Here is a 15,321-nt window from a genome sequence, read left to right on the forward strand (position 1 = left end):
ACACACTACTGTTTTGCTTTTTTAGGAAATGGAGTGACAAAACCATGTTTCTGTAAAGATCTTCACTAATTGCTTCCTTCCCCTCCCCTTCTTTCTCCTCTTTGTTCCAGGTATCACAGGCTCAGGCTGTTGGCACACCTGGTCTTGTACGAGCCAATCAGAACCCCTCCCCTGTCAGGCAGAGGGTATCCCAGCAGACACTGCTCCTAGGGAAAGGTCTCAAAGGGTCTGGTCAGGACCAGGTGCTGCTCAGAGCTCAGATGGTAAACACAGATACACACACATATCCACATTTACCTAGATTTGTACAAGGACTCTGGCTTGTTTCTGGGAATGTAAACAACACAGAGGAGATTACTAGAATTAAAATCAGCGAGCTGCTGGGAGGAGTGGACTGCCGATTCATGATGCATTCAGGTTGTGTAGGAAAAGCAAACACTATGAGCTTTCTATTTGAAAATGTGTTTCACAACAGTGTTTAAATGGATTCTGGATAAACCTCTTGAAATACCTTAATATTCCAGTAACTGATAAACAGTCTAAATAATGACAATAATAATAATGGGTGGTTAAAACCCTCTATAAGTATACCTTTATAATATATATAATAATATATATTATTGAATAATTGGAAAAAAATTGGAAAACCAATACAGTACCTGTGTACAGCTAAAATAACCACATAGAAATGTCTGTTTTTCATAAATTTATCCTTATTGATTTGCAAATTACTAATTTAATACACCCAGCTGTATTAAAGGTATAGACACCATGGTATAAATCAACACAGCAAAATGTCAAACAGACAAACATATATCAGGTAACGTTATGAGTCATATTTCCGCCCTCTATATTTAATGATGCAAACGTACTGAATCTTGCCCCTCTTCCCACATTTCTAATGATAGTAGTTATAGTCTAAATTAGCCTATGAAGAACGTAGGCTAGGCATAACAACAAGCAGAAGTGCATTACAGTATTCATTCATCTATGTTAAGTAATGGTAAACAACTGTGGGTGGGGGATGAGATGAAGCGGCACGTTGTTTCACCTGCAGCTTTAAGTCTGCAGTATAGCTCTTTCTTTTGGGCTGCATTTTCACTTGTGTTACACTAGGAGTTAGAGTTTAGCATGAACATAAACGTTTTTACTTTTTCAGTGGTACAATTTTATCTTTAATTAAGTCGAGTGTCATTTAACGCTAGTGACTACTCAAGAAAATGACTGCAAATATTCACACATAAGTCACTTCGCTATACTAATTGCAGGACAAGCCAGAGGAGTAAAAAAATGTAACTTATAGTCTGGAAAATACAGTAGTCATTTCAAACATCCAGCCGTGGACGAGCTTTCTGCAGCCAGAAGTCAGAAGCTGTGGCTGCCAGAGCCAAGAAGCTGTGTTGTTTTGCATAGAGAAAGTGGGACAAAGAGCAAAAACCAGCGTTAACATTAGTTTGTCTTTCTGACATGGACAGAGATACAACAGCCAAAGACTCAGAGTAGATCCAGACGCTGTTTTTTTCTGGATGTGTTAGCATCTTTACCAATCAGTGGGTAAAGTGAATATTATTGACTATCTTGTTGCTCTGCCACCTATCAGTGTGTGGAGTATATTAAGCTGCAGGTAAACATTCAGACCTTGAGGTTGATGTGTTGAAAAACAGCCAAGTGTAAGGATGTGAGCGACATTGACAAGGGCCAAACTGTGATGGTCAGAGCTTATTTGTGATCGTATTGGGTGTTGAATGGCAGACAAATGTGTGACAAATGGCAGACAAATTTGTACAACTATGGAAGCAAACAGATTCACAGAAGATGCACAGTGAGCTGCAGAGTGACGCAAGTGCCAACCTACTGCTGCATTGACTCCTGTGTACACAGAGTTAGGCAGGTGGTCCTAATGTTATAGCTAACATGTTGGTTTTGGTCGCATTAGTGACCTAGAATGGTCATGGTTTTACCTTTCTATTGAATTATTATGAGTAATAATTTTAGATCTGCTGAGTTATATGCTGAGCTCAGTTTGCATATCATGACCACACAGTAGTTTTGTTGTCTGACATAACAAAACCCAGTTAGTATAAGAGTGTGAGCTGTGTATCTCATTAAAAGACACATGACTAAGTAAATATTCCTTTATAAATATCGATAGCCTAATGTATAAAGTATGGGTCACAAATCTCTCAACCGTGCACCGTGTCACTTGACATTGTGCTGCTGTAATGGTGCCATAGAGGTGCTGGGTGGAGCAAATGGTGTTAGTTTGTTTTGGGTCTCACTACACCTTCTAATGTCTAAGAATAAATTAGTTAATGCACCGAATCACAGTCGAGTCACAAGTGTCCATTATACAAAAACACTGATCATTACATGTAACAGTCAGGTAATATATTACTTTTATTTTATTCTAAACAAATTCCAAGAAAAGAGTAAAATCAACATCCTACCCTGATACATATCTTATTTTATAATAGTCTTAAACTATTAAACACCTCAGTGAGCTACAGTGTTGCATTCAGTGTCCCATACACTATCCTGCAGCCGCAAATACTCACTGCAGCTCCAAATGTGCTGGAAAGAGTTCTGAACAAATGCACTAGTTTGGATTTGTTAAAGAGCTATTTAGAAAATGCTGATAGATGTACAGACACACTGCCGGTTTGGGATTGGTTCACAATAGGACAGAACAGGATCAGTCATACCTGAATTCAAGTCTGAAGTTTTCAGCTCTGGTTTGCTATAAATAACAGATTTTTGATTTTGATTTTGACTCTTGGATGATCATGTATTCTACTGCAGAAAAATTGAAAATAAGAGTAGATGCTGAAATTGCTTTTTGGTTTTCATGGTGGACCCAGTAGTGCAGGAAGAGAATATGCAAGGGGGACTTATTTAAAGTGATGCTGGTAAGAGTCAGTCACACACAAACATACACATTCATCCCCAAGTGCTTCAATGTAGTTAGACTGTGCTTTAATCCCTGCTCTCTTCTGTTTATTTCCTCCCCTGTGTATTTTGCCCTTCTTTTCCTTCTCTTTGTTCCACCGGCAGCTGATTCTTACGTCTACGCTGCGGCCCGTCCCATCTTCCTCCTCTTCTTCCTCCTCTTCCTCTCCCCCTTCCTCTAAAGCTGCCCCTGCTCAGGTGAGCGTGCCAGTTTTTTCTGTATGCATATTTCACTAAATCCAAGCCTTTGTGTACTGATGCTGTACCCATCAAGGTCTCAAAGGTTTGCATTTGGCATTTGCTTTTAACAGTGATAACAACAGTGATAACAACAGCAACTATAGACAAAAGAGTTTTTCTAGCTTGTGAAAATAAAGAAGAAAACACTTGAAACTTGATTTATTTGTGTAACCCATCACAGCGAACATCGAGTATGTATGTTGTTTTGTCAATGTGACAGTATTTCTGTATGGTAATGCAGTTAAAGGTATAGTTTGTGACAAACTATTGTTGATATTTGAATCAGCATCTATTCAAATGCACAAGTCGTTTCATAACGTAGCCCCTCAGAGTGCAGGATAGTGCAGCGACTGTCGGACAAGTTGATGCCAGTCCCTGCAGTGGTTAGAAGAACTGAAACCCTTGGGAGTGCTGCTGTGTTCAAGTTCTAGTGCAACCTTGAAGAGTATTAAAATCTTTCTTTTAGGTGTTTTGTATGAGATATTGCATTTAATATACAGAAGCAACTGTTTAGGAATGGCTCCTGTGGGTACCGGCTCACTCAGCAGTGCAAAACAGAGACTAAAATCTGGTCAAGTTCACTACCAAGTTCACTAAGCAAAGCAGAAGTGAAATCCTTTATATGGCAGGTAATTAGAAGTCAGTGGAAAAGCTTATGGGGTGAGGATGAAAAAGGTAGGCATTTTTATTATATCGTAAAAGAAAGGGATAGAAAGATAATTTGAAAGAGACTCGGTTTATCAGAATCATTTACTACAGTCATCCTTATGAAATGTCCAAATGGGAACTACTTGCTATCAAGAGAAGACAGTGGGACATGATTTTTTTCGAATGCTGTCAACACAGTAACGAGAAAAAGATGTTGATGAAGTTGAAGGAAGAAATCAAATCTGCTGACAATAAATCATTCTTTTCTAATGATGTGATAATATCTTGGGAACTACTAAGGACAGTATAAATCAACACTTGGTGGCGATAGTACTCCTTATTGTGGAAAGTCATCAGCAGAAAAAAGCAGTGTTTACATCTGTCCAAAGACCCAGGGCTCTCTCCTTTGTTGGAAAGTGCCACCTATTGTATGTTTACACGGATCTTTGCCCTGATCACAGCGATGTTTTTTTTTTTTTGTTATTGTTGTTTTTTGTTTTTTTGTTTTGGATGCACCTTTTTTGCCTCTAGTGCACAGGTTTTTTGTTTGCAGAGACTAGGTTTTTGGTTTTGAATAAAAAACTTGCAGACGAAAATCTTTTGGCTGCATCTCTGATCACAACACAGATTACTCATTGGCCAGTCGACTCTGAATGACAGTGGTGAGAGCCAATGATTTTTCTGGATGTCTTTGACGATTATCACTATTAATTCATTCATGTTCCAGGGGCCGATGTTTTTTTTATTTGAAAGTTCTGATTTTCAGTCAGTTTGACATCTATAAATACAAAACACTACTTAAACCTTTTTATGTAGTGTAGAGCAGTGTAGAAATATTTACAAGTAAACATCACACATGAAAACTTAATTTTAATGGATGTAATTCTGTCTTATGCAGAATAGGCTTAACCAATCATGATACAGTAATTATTTGTTTATTATATTTTGTATTAGTGGAGTTATGATTATTTGATTAGTTTATCACAAGAAAATCAATCATTTATGTCATAGTTTCAGTAAGAATTCTGGAAAAACAGCTCTGAGATAAGATTTTCTGTTTGTCTGTTTGAAATCACAGTAAATTGAACACCCTTGGGTAATGTTGGTCAAACAATATCACTTTGGACTTGGAGAAATATTTTTTACTTTTTTCTGACACATTGTAGACAAACAAAATAATCTGCAGAGTAACTGAGAATGAAAACAATTGTTAGTTGCAGCTATAGAGTAGAAGTAGGAAATGAAAATACTCAAGTAAATATCAAGTTCTTCAAATATATTCTTTGGTGCAGTATTTGAGTAAGTGTGGTATGATTAGTAGGCTATTTTGCTTGTACTACGTCCCCTCCACTGTTCCAACATACTTGGGTGTCTGGTAAGGTTTGTTTATCTATGATTGGACAGTCTCTGTTTGGGGGTGGGGTTTAGCGAACACCTTGAATTGAAACAGACAAGCATGTATGTAAAACGGTGTGTTTGCGATCTAAATTAACAGGTCTCTGTCTGCTTTCCCTGTCCAGCTCCAGAGTCTCACCCTGAGACCGCCTCCCCCTGGGGCCCTCACCATTCCTCCCTCTTTACGCCTCAAGCCCCCCTCCTCTGCCCCGCCTCCCCTCTCCCGCCCCCACACCCCCACCTTCCCCCCGCTCAGGCCTCGACCGCAGCCCAGCACCACGGCAACGGACAGCCCAACCACACCCAGCCGCCATCACCTCGCCGTTCCTCCTCCAAGTAGGTCCCAGAAGGATCTTTAACACCTGTGTAAAAATGGTGGGAGACAATCAATAGAAAATAAGTTTTATTTATTTTTCACTGTGTTTCCAGGCATTTGTATCATATTGTAACACATTATGATACAAATGGTTTTCCATAATGATGCTGTATATTTATCTATTTCTATATCTATATGTTAATCTATATCTTTCTTTATAGATATGCTATTAGTTCAGTACAGTAGGGGAAAAAGCTGGCTTGTGATTTATTAAATACAATTTGAAATTTTAAACAAATGGTTCACACGGATCAGGCCTGCTGTTGATTCCTGTTACATTGCATTTGGTATATATCTGTAATGTACATAAAGTCCTGTAACAAAATGATCTGGTACAGTACATACCGGTATATATGTTTCTTTTTAGGATGAATAAATATATACTGTAAATTGAACTATAGCTAAGTTTATATTTGTTATTATCCAAAAACACTGGGCGGTTCCAGTATATTTCTTCAGAGCAGGATGCAATACGGTACCAATAAAATCTACTTTATCAGGTGATTAGGTCATAATGTTTGGATCATTTAAGAAATTTTAAAATTTCTTAAATGTGGAAAAATACCATTCCATGTTCTTCAAGCTTAATGAGATGTTTTTAAATGAATATTTTGTGTCGTCGACATATTTGATTTGATTTTTTTATATTATTTGGAGCATTTAGATTTAATTGCATAAAGATAGTGAGGTTCTGTCATCTGAAACTGGCAAAACACATGAAATGAACATTTAATGAAAATGAAGAAATGTCCTTACAACATCCTGGATCAGGTTTTCATCAGGGAGCCATCACTGAGCCCCCCAGGTGCTGAGCGTTCAGGTCTCAGAGCAGACTGTACCTGAGCAGCTGGGCGTTTAAGTTCTTTAACAAAGCATGACTCAGCTCTACAAACACACTGTTCAAATCCACATAAGTAGCAATTTAAAAACATCAGCTTATGGCTATTTTAAAAAATATTTTATATACATTTTATAGATAAACAATTCTTTAAGTTTTAAAAATTTGTCAAAAGATTCAATGCTAATATACATTAGTTGCAATCCATATTTTGTCAAGATCTAAATTTGGAGCAAGTATTTATGCAGCATTGCAGGTAAATGGGTATAATAGAAATATTTTCTTTTTTTTTCTTATCTAAAAATTATGAAATATTGCTGTATTAAAACAGTCAAATATCCAGCAAGTTTGGTACATGCTGTATAATACCGAGTGTAGAGAAGGGTACATAATCAGAAGGGGTATTTACTAATAAACCTTTTGATAATGCTTTATTTTTTATTTCTGAATGCAGCCAAGTATATATGGACAAATTATTTAATTATTAGAAAATTTACTGAATTGTTTAGGTTTCACAAGCAATTCACTGCTTTTTGTTCCTTCTGCTTCCACAGCGCTCTACTCTCCAGTTCGAGCCGTCCCCCTGAGGCCCAGACTTCTTTCTCCGAATGGGCACAGAGTGGTGACACCTCGACAAACCTCCACCACCCAACCGATTGCTGCTGCTCCCTTCAGTCAGGCCTCGCCTAGCACCAGGCCTTTGGTTGGCCCAAAGAGCTGTCCGCTATCTCAACCTATCCTCTGTCCCAACCAGTCCAAGCAGAGCTCGTTGTCCGCGACCAACTCCATATCTCCTACTTCCCATTTTGAGCGCTCCCCTTCTGCAGCTAGGCAGCTTCAAATCATCGCCCTGTCTTCGGGTCGCCAACCACAACCTGGCACATACACCCATGCTTTACGGCAGTCGTCAACTCCAGTTGTTGAGTCACCTGAGCTTTCCAGCCAATCAAAGACGACTTTGAGCAATGATGATGTGCTTCCACTTCCTCTGAACCCTTCCTTGCCAAAAACAACCTCTCCACCACCCTCCCCTCCATCTCTCCTGACTCTAGTCTCACCTCCAAGTCAGACTGAATCCCAAACACAAATTCTGGTTCAAAAAAGAGAGGTGACAGAGAGGGAGGAGCAGAGAGAAAAAGGACGAGTGAACGAACCAATGAAAGATGAGGGGCGTGTTTGTAAAGACCTGAAGGTGGAGAAGGATGACCAAAGAGAAAATGTAGAGAAAATGGCAGAGACTGGGAAGGAAATTGGTTATAAGGAACAGGAAGTTCAAACAGGCAAAGAGGAAGAACAAATGGAAGTGACAGAAGAAGGCCAGAGTGACAGAGAGAGGAGAGAGGAAGGTGAGGAGAAGAAGGTGATGGAGGGAGTGGAAGAAGAGGCTGCCAAGGACCAGTCTGATGACCTGACTAATCAGTACCAGAACATGGATCCTACTCCAAAGCCTGATACTAGTAAAGACTCTGGCACAGAACTAAAACCTATCCTGGATCTCACTTCAGCATCAGTTCAACCTCAGACCCCTTCCTCTGGACCAGCTCCAATGTCATCCCCTGTCCCAGTACCAGCTCCAGTCCCTATCCAGAATCAGAGGTTACCAGAGTTTCATCGGGACCTCCAGGCTGTGAACCAGGAGGACTTCTGCGAGATCATGTCAACCCAGTCTGACAACCAGTCAGGTAGCTTCAACCACACATCCTGACTCAACAATTTCCACTGGTAGTTTTGCATATATTAGTCACATTAATAAATTGTACATCAGTACTGACCATTTTCTAAAGCAAGCTTTAATTGTTTTGGTTTCTGGACTCAAATGTAACACCATGGGATACTGAATACATTTAAAATAAAATGTCATTTTAATTAGAAAAAATACAAGAACGTAGCAAACTCATTAACAGGTTTTAACTTTGGAGGTTACAAATAAGTAACAAGATCAACATGCAATATGGGTAAGAGTCTTTGAAGGCAAGGCGTACAAGCAAGGTGTACAGGGCTGTAAGCGAATATGGTCGGTTCATTGCATACGCTGTTACAAGCAAAGCAGAGTTTCCCAAAACCTCAGAGACAGAGACAAAATACAGTTCTAAGCGAGAAACAGAGTACACAAGATGAATACCTTTTTTCTATTAGTGGCAGGCAAAGTCAAGAATCCAGAGAACAAAGCAGGTTTACAACAAGCGGGTGAGTATACAGCAATGCTTCAAGGACTGAATGCTGACTGATGGCTTATATACATTTGGTGACTGCTAATGCAGGGCAGATGAGTATGGGAGGAAGGACATGTCAGGTGATGGTAATAGGTGGACTTTCCTTGATGGTCTTGATCCGTGAGACATGGAAAGTAGGGTTAATGTGATGTCTCAGCCTCACCCCTGCCAGGTTCACCTAACCTTAGAAATGGAGAAATGACCAAAAAAGAGCTTTCTTGATTCCACCAAGAGAGCTAAGTCTCAAGTTGAGAGCTTTCTATCCTGGGATGCATTGTGAACTTGCAATGTATGTAGGTACTGGGAAGCCCTAGGGAGAACACTTCTATCTTTGACTCAGATTCACCAACAATGTCTAGGGAAGGCCCAGACTGGTGAGAACAGGGTTATTCACATACTCTATTCATTCATAATTAGAACAGGCCAAATATTTTTGTTGTGCCAAGAGCTTCCTGGAAAACGAAGTACATCGGTAAACGCTCTAACCGTTGGGATAGTACACCCCTGACACCTGTCAGAGGCACTGACCTCAACCATGAATTGTAGATAACAGCCAAGAACAATGAGGATAGGTGCTGGGTTGAAACTTCTTCTAGGCTCTTGGAAGGTGACCTTGACTTCCAGAGACCAGGCAAATGGAACATGGGCTGAGGAGCTTGTGCAGAGGGGCTTGGAGTGTGCTGAAACCTCTAACAGTTATCCTACAAAGATAAGCAAAACTCAGGTAGCATTTCAGCTGTCTTTGGGAATCTAGAATGAGGCAATCCAGCACTGCCTTGACTTTTCTGAGATCTGTACATTGCTGCAGATATTATGAAACCACAAAAGAGATGGTAGAAGAATGAAACTGGCTTTTTTCAGGCTTCAAAGACACATGACTCCAGGAATCATTGAAGCACAGGTCTGAAACATTGATTGTGTTGCCATAAAAACCTAGATAAGATCAAATTATTGTCAAGGTAGATGAAGACCAAGACAGTCCTCAGTAGATGAAGTAAGAGCGGAGTGTCTTGCACTTTTTAACAAAAATAAATCACTGTTGAAGGAGAAGGTGGCTGCATTTTCTCTGCTGCTTACGACTCATCAATATACTTTTCCACTGCTTGCCTGTCTCTGAGAACAGACAGGTGCCCCTTGGGTGGCATAGTCTCCAGTAAACAGGTTGATGGTAAAGTTGTAAGAGTGATGTGGAGGACGGGAGGTGGACTTGGTTTTATTAAACAGTGTTGAAATGCTACTGACATCCAGAAAGGAATCCACAGGGTTTGAATCAGGAAGGGAGGTGATCATAGACCTTACTAAAATGCCTAAAATGGCACCCATTGCCCAGTTGACATGGGGGTAGTGCTTACTGAGCCAGGTATAACACAGGAAGTGAGATAACTGAGGTGAGTAGGTAATGCGGAAACTGAGATGTTTGAGATGGTCACCTGAGAGAACTTGATGGACAGATTTGGGGCAGTGACTGGCACAGAGCAACAGGTGGTTGTCCAAGGCTGTTATCTGCATGGGTTTATGAAAGGGCTTGGTCCACAACTTCAGCTGTCTGGCTAATAATGGTATATGAAGTTGGTGTCCACCCCAGAATCAAAAAATACTGCGAACTACAGAAATGAATCTGAGAGCAAGAATTTGCTGTGTTGTAGAGGACACACCCAGAGAGTATGGAGGTGACCAAACTGCATGGGTTCTTCTGAGTGTCATGTCAAGTGTTGCCTCTATTGGCTTGGAGAGGCAAAGTGAAGAGCCAGCATTGATGGCTTATCGGTGAAGAGATGAATTGTAGATGGACCGGGTGCAAGCTTTCTCCACGTTGTTCCCAGAAATGACTCAATGTCTATGGATCCTGGGCAGCCAATATCTTTTAAGTTTGTTTTTTAAAATCATGAATCATGATACTTTTTGGCATCTGATTGTCAAAGATTAGATTGTATAGTGTCAGGGAATGCACAACAAGCAGGATCTTTTTACAGATTTATGTCAGCTTACAGCTGTACTTTGACATGCCTTCAGTTGTTTACTTCATAAATTTATATTTATTCATTATTTTGCCTTACTACTGTGGCAGAAAACAGGATTTACTGAGATGTGAGCTATTCCACCATGTCACATCTGCATGAGTGCAACCTGATTGATTTTTCACACCACAAAACTAGAGGAGAACACTAATCTTTCTGTGCAAAGCTATATTATTACACCCACTGGAGAATTTGACTTTGCTTTAAGAAGAAAATAGATTTATGGGAAATTTTTGAGACAAAGGGAGAGGAAAGGCTCTCTAGACAAATTCTTAGCATCCCAAGTCTCATCCAAGCTCCTGAGTGTTTGTTTGTGTTTACAGATGCAAACAATGCACCTATTAAACCTTACATGTTAAAACTGGCACACATTCTCAGAGCAGAAGGCAATTTGGTCTCATCTCACATTCTGTATTTCCTCTTTATGAGATATCTTATTACATCTGCATGAAGCAGTGAAATGCAAAAATGTAATGTTTTTATTGGGATTAAATACTTATATATTCATTGTCTGAAGAAAGGACAGTTTGATTGGATATTGTGTACATATTTTTTGATGCAGCGCCCTGCTACTATTGCACTAACTATGTTCACTGTCTCTGCTCCTTACAGCGCTGTCCAGCCTCTCCTCCCAGTCTCCCCCCTCCTCACCATTCATCACCACCTTGGCGGAAAACCCACCCCCACTTGTCCCTGCCCAAACCGCCCACCCTACTGACCTCAGTTTGTCACAACAAGAGGCAGAGAAAGTGGATGAAACTGTCAGTGATTCGCAGCATGTTGCTGAGCCCAAGACAGAGCTCCTTGATCAATCAGAAGAAGAAACAGAGAACTTCAGCCAATTCCTGAGCAGCCCCTGGGAGCCGAGGGTGTGGCCTGAGGGACGACAGGTTCTGACTCACCTGGTGGAAGGATTTGTCATCCAGGAGGGGCTGCAACCATTTCCTGTACACACACACACACACACACACACACACACACACACACACAAGCACAAGCACTAAGGACATGTAATTTTATATATAGGTTGTATAGAAAGATGCACAAAATATCATCAATACACCAGCTGACATCTTGCTTTTATGACCCATTTTGGACCCAGTAATGACCAGAAGTGGAGCTGCAGTATCAGGTCACAGCTGTCAATCGTCTGACATTCACTTATTTTTATTACGTTTTATAAAACAAATCTATGAGAAAAATGACCACTTGTACACAAATCAGTATGATATCTACGTAACTATGTTGTGTACAATTCTGCAGTTTTAAGAACTGTCTCTTAATTAAAAGGACCATAAATTCAATTCAATTCAATTCAATTTTATTTGTATAGCGCCAAATCACAATACAAATCATCTCAAGGCACTTTACAAAAACTAAAACTAAAACTAAAAACCCAACAATTCCCATATGAGCAAGCACTTGGCGACAGTGGAGATGAAAAACTCCCTTTAATGGAAGAAAAAACCTCCAGCAGAACCGGGCTCAGTTTGGGTGGCCATCTGCCTCGACCGGTTGGGGTGAGTGGATAGAGGAGGGAGAAAAGAACAGCAACAATAAACAACAAATAGACACTGCAGGTTGGTGGGACCAGTAACTGCACATCAGTGATATACAGCTCCAGGACCAGGGACACCTGCAGAAGGTACAGAGAGAACAGAGAGAGAGGGAGAGAGCACAAACTAGGGGAGAGAGAGAGCACAAGGTTAGTAACATTCAATGGTGGAATATACATGAGGTGGGAGGAGAGAAGAGAGGGGAGGGGAAGGGAGGGGGGTTAGGGTAGGGGAGCTCAGTGCACCGATGGTCCTTGGGCAGTCTAGGCCTATAGCAGCATAACTAAGGGATGGTTCAGGGTTGCCTGAAGCCAGCCCTAACTATATGCTTTGTCAAAGAGGAAGGTTTTAAGTCTAGCCTCAGGACTCTGGCTGCGGCATTCTGGATTAATTGGAGGCTTTTTATGGAGATATTAGGACATCCTGATAGTAATGAGTTTCAGTAATCTAGCCTTGAGGTAACAAATGCATGGACTAGTTTTTCTGCATCATTTTGAGACAGGATGTTCCTAATTTTGGAAATGTTGCGCAGGTGAAAGAATGCAGTTCTAGAGATTTGTTTTATGTGTGAGTTAAAGGACATGTCCTGGTCAAAAATAACTCCAAGGATTTTTACAGTAGTGCTGGAGGCCAGGGTTATGCCATCTAGAGTAGCTATAATTTTAGAAAAGTTATTTCTGAGATTTTTTGGCCCAAATATAATGACTTCTGTTTTCTCTGAGTTTAAAAGTAAAAAGTTACTGGTCATCCAGGCCTTTATGTCAGTTAGACAGGCTTGAAGTCTGGTTAACTGGTTTGTGTTAACAGGTTTAATAGATAGATATAACTGAGTGGCATCTGCATAGCAGTGGTAATTAATAGAGTGCTTCCTAATGACATAGCCTAAAGGAAGCATGTACAGGGTGAACAGAATCGGTCCTAGCACAGAGCCTTGTGGAACTCCATAACTAACTTTTGTTCGTGTGGAAAGTTCATCATGGACATGAACAAACTGGAATCTGTCCGATAAATAGGATTGGAACCATTTTAACGCTGTTCCTCTGATACCAGTCATATGCTCCAGTCTCTGTAATAAGATGTTGTGGTCAATGGTGTCGAATGCAGCACTAAGGTCTAGCAGGACAAGTATAGAAACAAGTCCATTATCTGAGGCTAAGAGAAGATCGTTGGTAACTTTCAACAGTGCTGTTTCTGTACTATGATGTGCTCTAAATCCTGATTGAAAATCTTCAAATAGTTCATTCCTGTGTAAGTGGTCTGATAGCTGCTTAGCAACAGCTTTTTCTAGGATTTTAGAAATAAATGGTAGTTTGGATATTGGTCTATAATTAGCCAAGACTCCTGGATCAAGACTAGGCTTTTTGAGTAAAGGTTTGATTACTGCAGTCTTAAAGGCCTGTGGTACGTAGCCTGATACTAGAGATAAATTTACTAAGTCTAATAAAGATGAGTTAATTAATGGCAGGGTGTCTTTAAGCAGTCTAGTCGGGATGGGGTCTAAGAAACACGTTGAGGATTTAGATGAAGCAACTACTGATGTAAATTCAGAGAGATCTATGGGAGAGAAGCAGTCTAAACATAACTGAGGTCCTACAGATGATTCAAGAGCTACTGTAGTAAAAGATTCATTTATTGCAGGTATAGGAAGCATCTGCTGAATTTTATCTCTAATAGTTGTGATTTTATTTGTAAAGAAACTCATAAATTCATCACTGCTGAGAGCTAAGGGAACACTGGGCTCAACACAGCTGTGACTTTTTGTCATCCTGGCTACAGTGCTGAAAAGAAACCTGGGATTGTTCTTATTTTCCTCTATTAGTGATGAATAGTATGCAGTTCTGGCTTTAGGGAGAGCTTTTTTATATGTTAGTAGACTGTTTTTCCAGGCTAGAAAAATTTCCTCTAAGTTTGTGGAACGCCACTTCCTTTCCAGCCTACGTGATGCCTGCTTTAAGGTACGAATATGTAAATTATACCATGGGGCTAGTCTTCTCTGAATCACTAACTTCTTTTTCAGAGGGGCTACAGTATCAAGCGTTTCACGCAGTGAGGCTACAGCGCTGTCAACAATATGATCAATTTGGTAGGGAGTGGGATTAAGGCAGCTGCCCTCCACTATGTTTATACTTGGCATAGATGTAAATAAAGATGGAATCATTTTCTTAAATTTATTAACAGCGTTGTCGGATAATCATCTGCTGTAGTGGAATTTTCTTCCAGACGCTGCATGATCCATCATTTTAAATTCAAAAGTTATTAAAGAATGATCTGACAAAACAGGATTTGGGGGAAAAACTATTAGATGTTCAATTTCGATGCCATAGATCAGAACAAGATCAAGGGTGTGATTAAAACAGTGGGTGGGTTTATTAACGTTTTGAATGAAACCAATTGAATCTAATATAGAATTAAATGCAATGCCGAGGCTGTTATTTTCAACATCTACATGAATGTTAAAATCTCCCACTATAATGACTTTATCTGATCTAAGCACTAAATCAGACAGGAAGTCTGGAAATTCAGTTTAAAAACTCTGAGTAAGGGACAGGTGGACGGTACACAGTGACAAGTAGAACTGGTTTTTGTGTTTTCCAGTTTGTATGTGAGAGACTAAGAGTGAGGCTCTCAAATGAGTTAAAATTGTTCTGAGGATGAAAGTTTAATAATAAGTTTGAGTGGAAGATTGCAGCTACTCCTCCACCTCGACCTGTGCTTCAAGGAACATGATAATTTTTATGACTGAGGGGGGTTGATTCATTCAGACTGACATATTCATCCTGCTGTAGCCAGGTTTCAGTAAGATAAAGTAGGTCAATTTGGTGATCAGTTATCAAATCATTTACTAACAGATATTTAGAAGAAAGAGACCTAATATTTAATAATCCACATTTGACAGTTCTGTTTTTCTGTTCAATAAGAGGAGTGGTCTTAATTTTTATTAAGTTTTTATGAATAACTCCTCTTCTGTTAACTTCTGATTTATTTGATTTATATGTTCGAGGGGCAGACACAGTCTCTATGTGGTTTGAGGGGGGCGGCGGCTCTGAGGAAACTGCAGAGAGGCGTTTTAGACTGAGTCTCTGCATCCCGG

General features: G+C 40.0%; 1 protein-coding gene across 4 annotated transcripts in view; it reads left to right on the forward strand.

Annotated features, from left to right (window-relative positions):
- LOC113129679 (polyhomeotic homolog 3) overlaps positions 1-15,321 on the forward strand; it is a 32,503-nt gene that overhangs the window by 9,005 nt on the left and 8,177 nt on the right. For 2 of the 4 annotated variants that reach the window (XM_026305699.1, XM_026305696.1), the window contains exons 3-8: positions 111-263; positions 3,052-3,144; positions 5,355-5,565; positions 6,998-8,125; positions 8,580-8,630; positions 11,287-11,621. In XM_026305699.1, coding sequence (XP_026161484.1) covers positions 111-263; positions 3,052-3,144; positions 5,355-5,565; positions 6,998-8,125; positions 8,580-8,630; positions 11,287-11,621 — 1,971 coding nt within the window. The remainder of the gene's footprint in view (positions 1-110; positions 264-3,051; positions 3,145-5,354; positions 5,566-6,997; positions 8,126-8,579; positions 8,631-11,286; positions 11,622-15,321) is intronic. The other 2 variants (XM_026305698.1, XM_026305697.1) reach the window with 2 other exon arrangements.

This window comes from Mastacembelus armatus, unplaced genomic scaffold (assembly GCF_900324485.2).
Source record: "Mastacembelus armatus unplaced genomic scaffold, fMasArm1.2, whole genome shotgun sequence".
Classification (NCBI taxonomy): domain Eukaryota; kingdom Metazoa; phylum Chordata; class Actinopteri; order Synbranchiformes; family Mastacembelidae; genus Mastacembelus; species Mastacembelus armatus.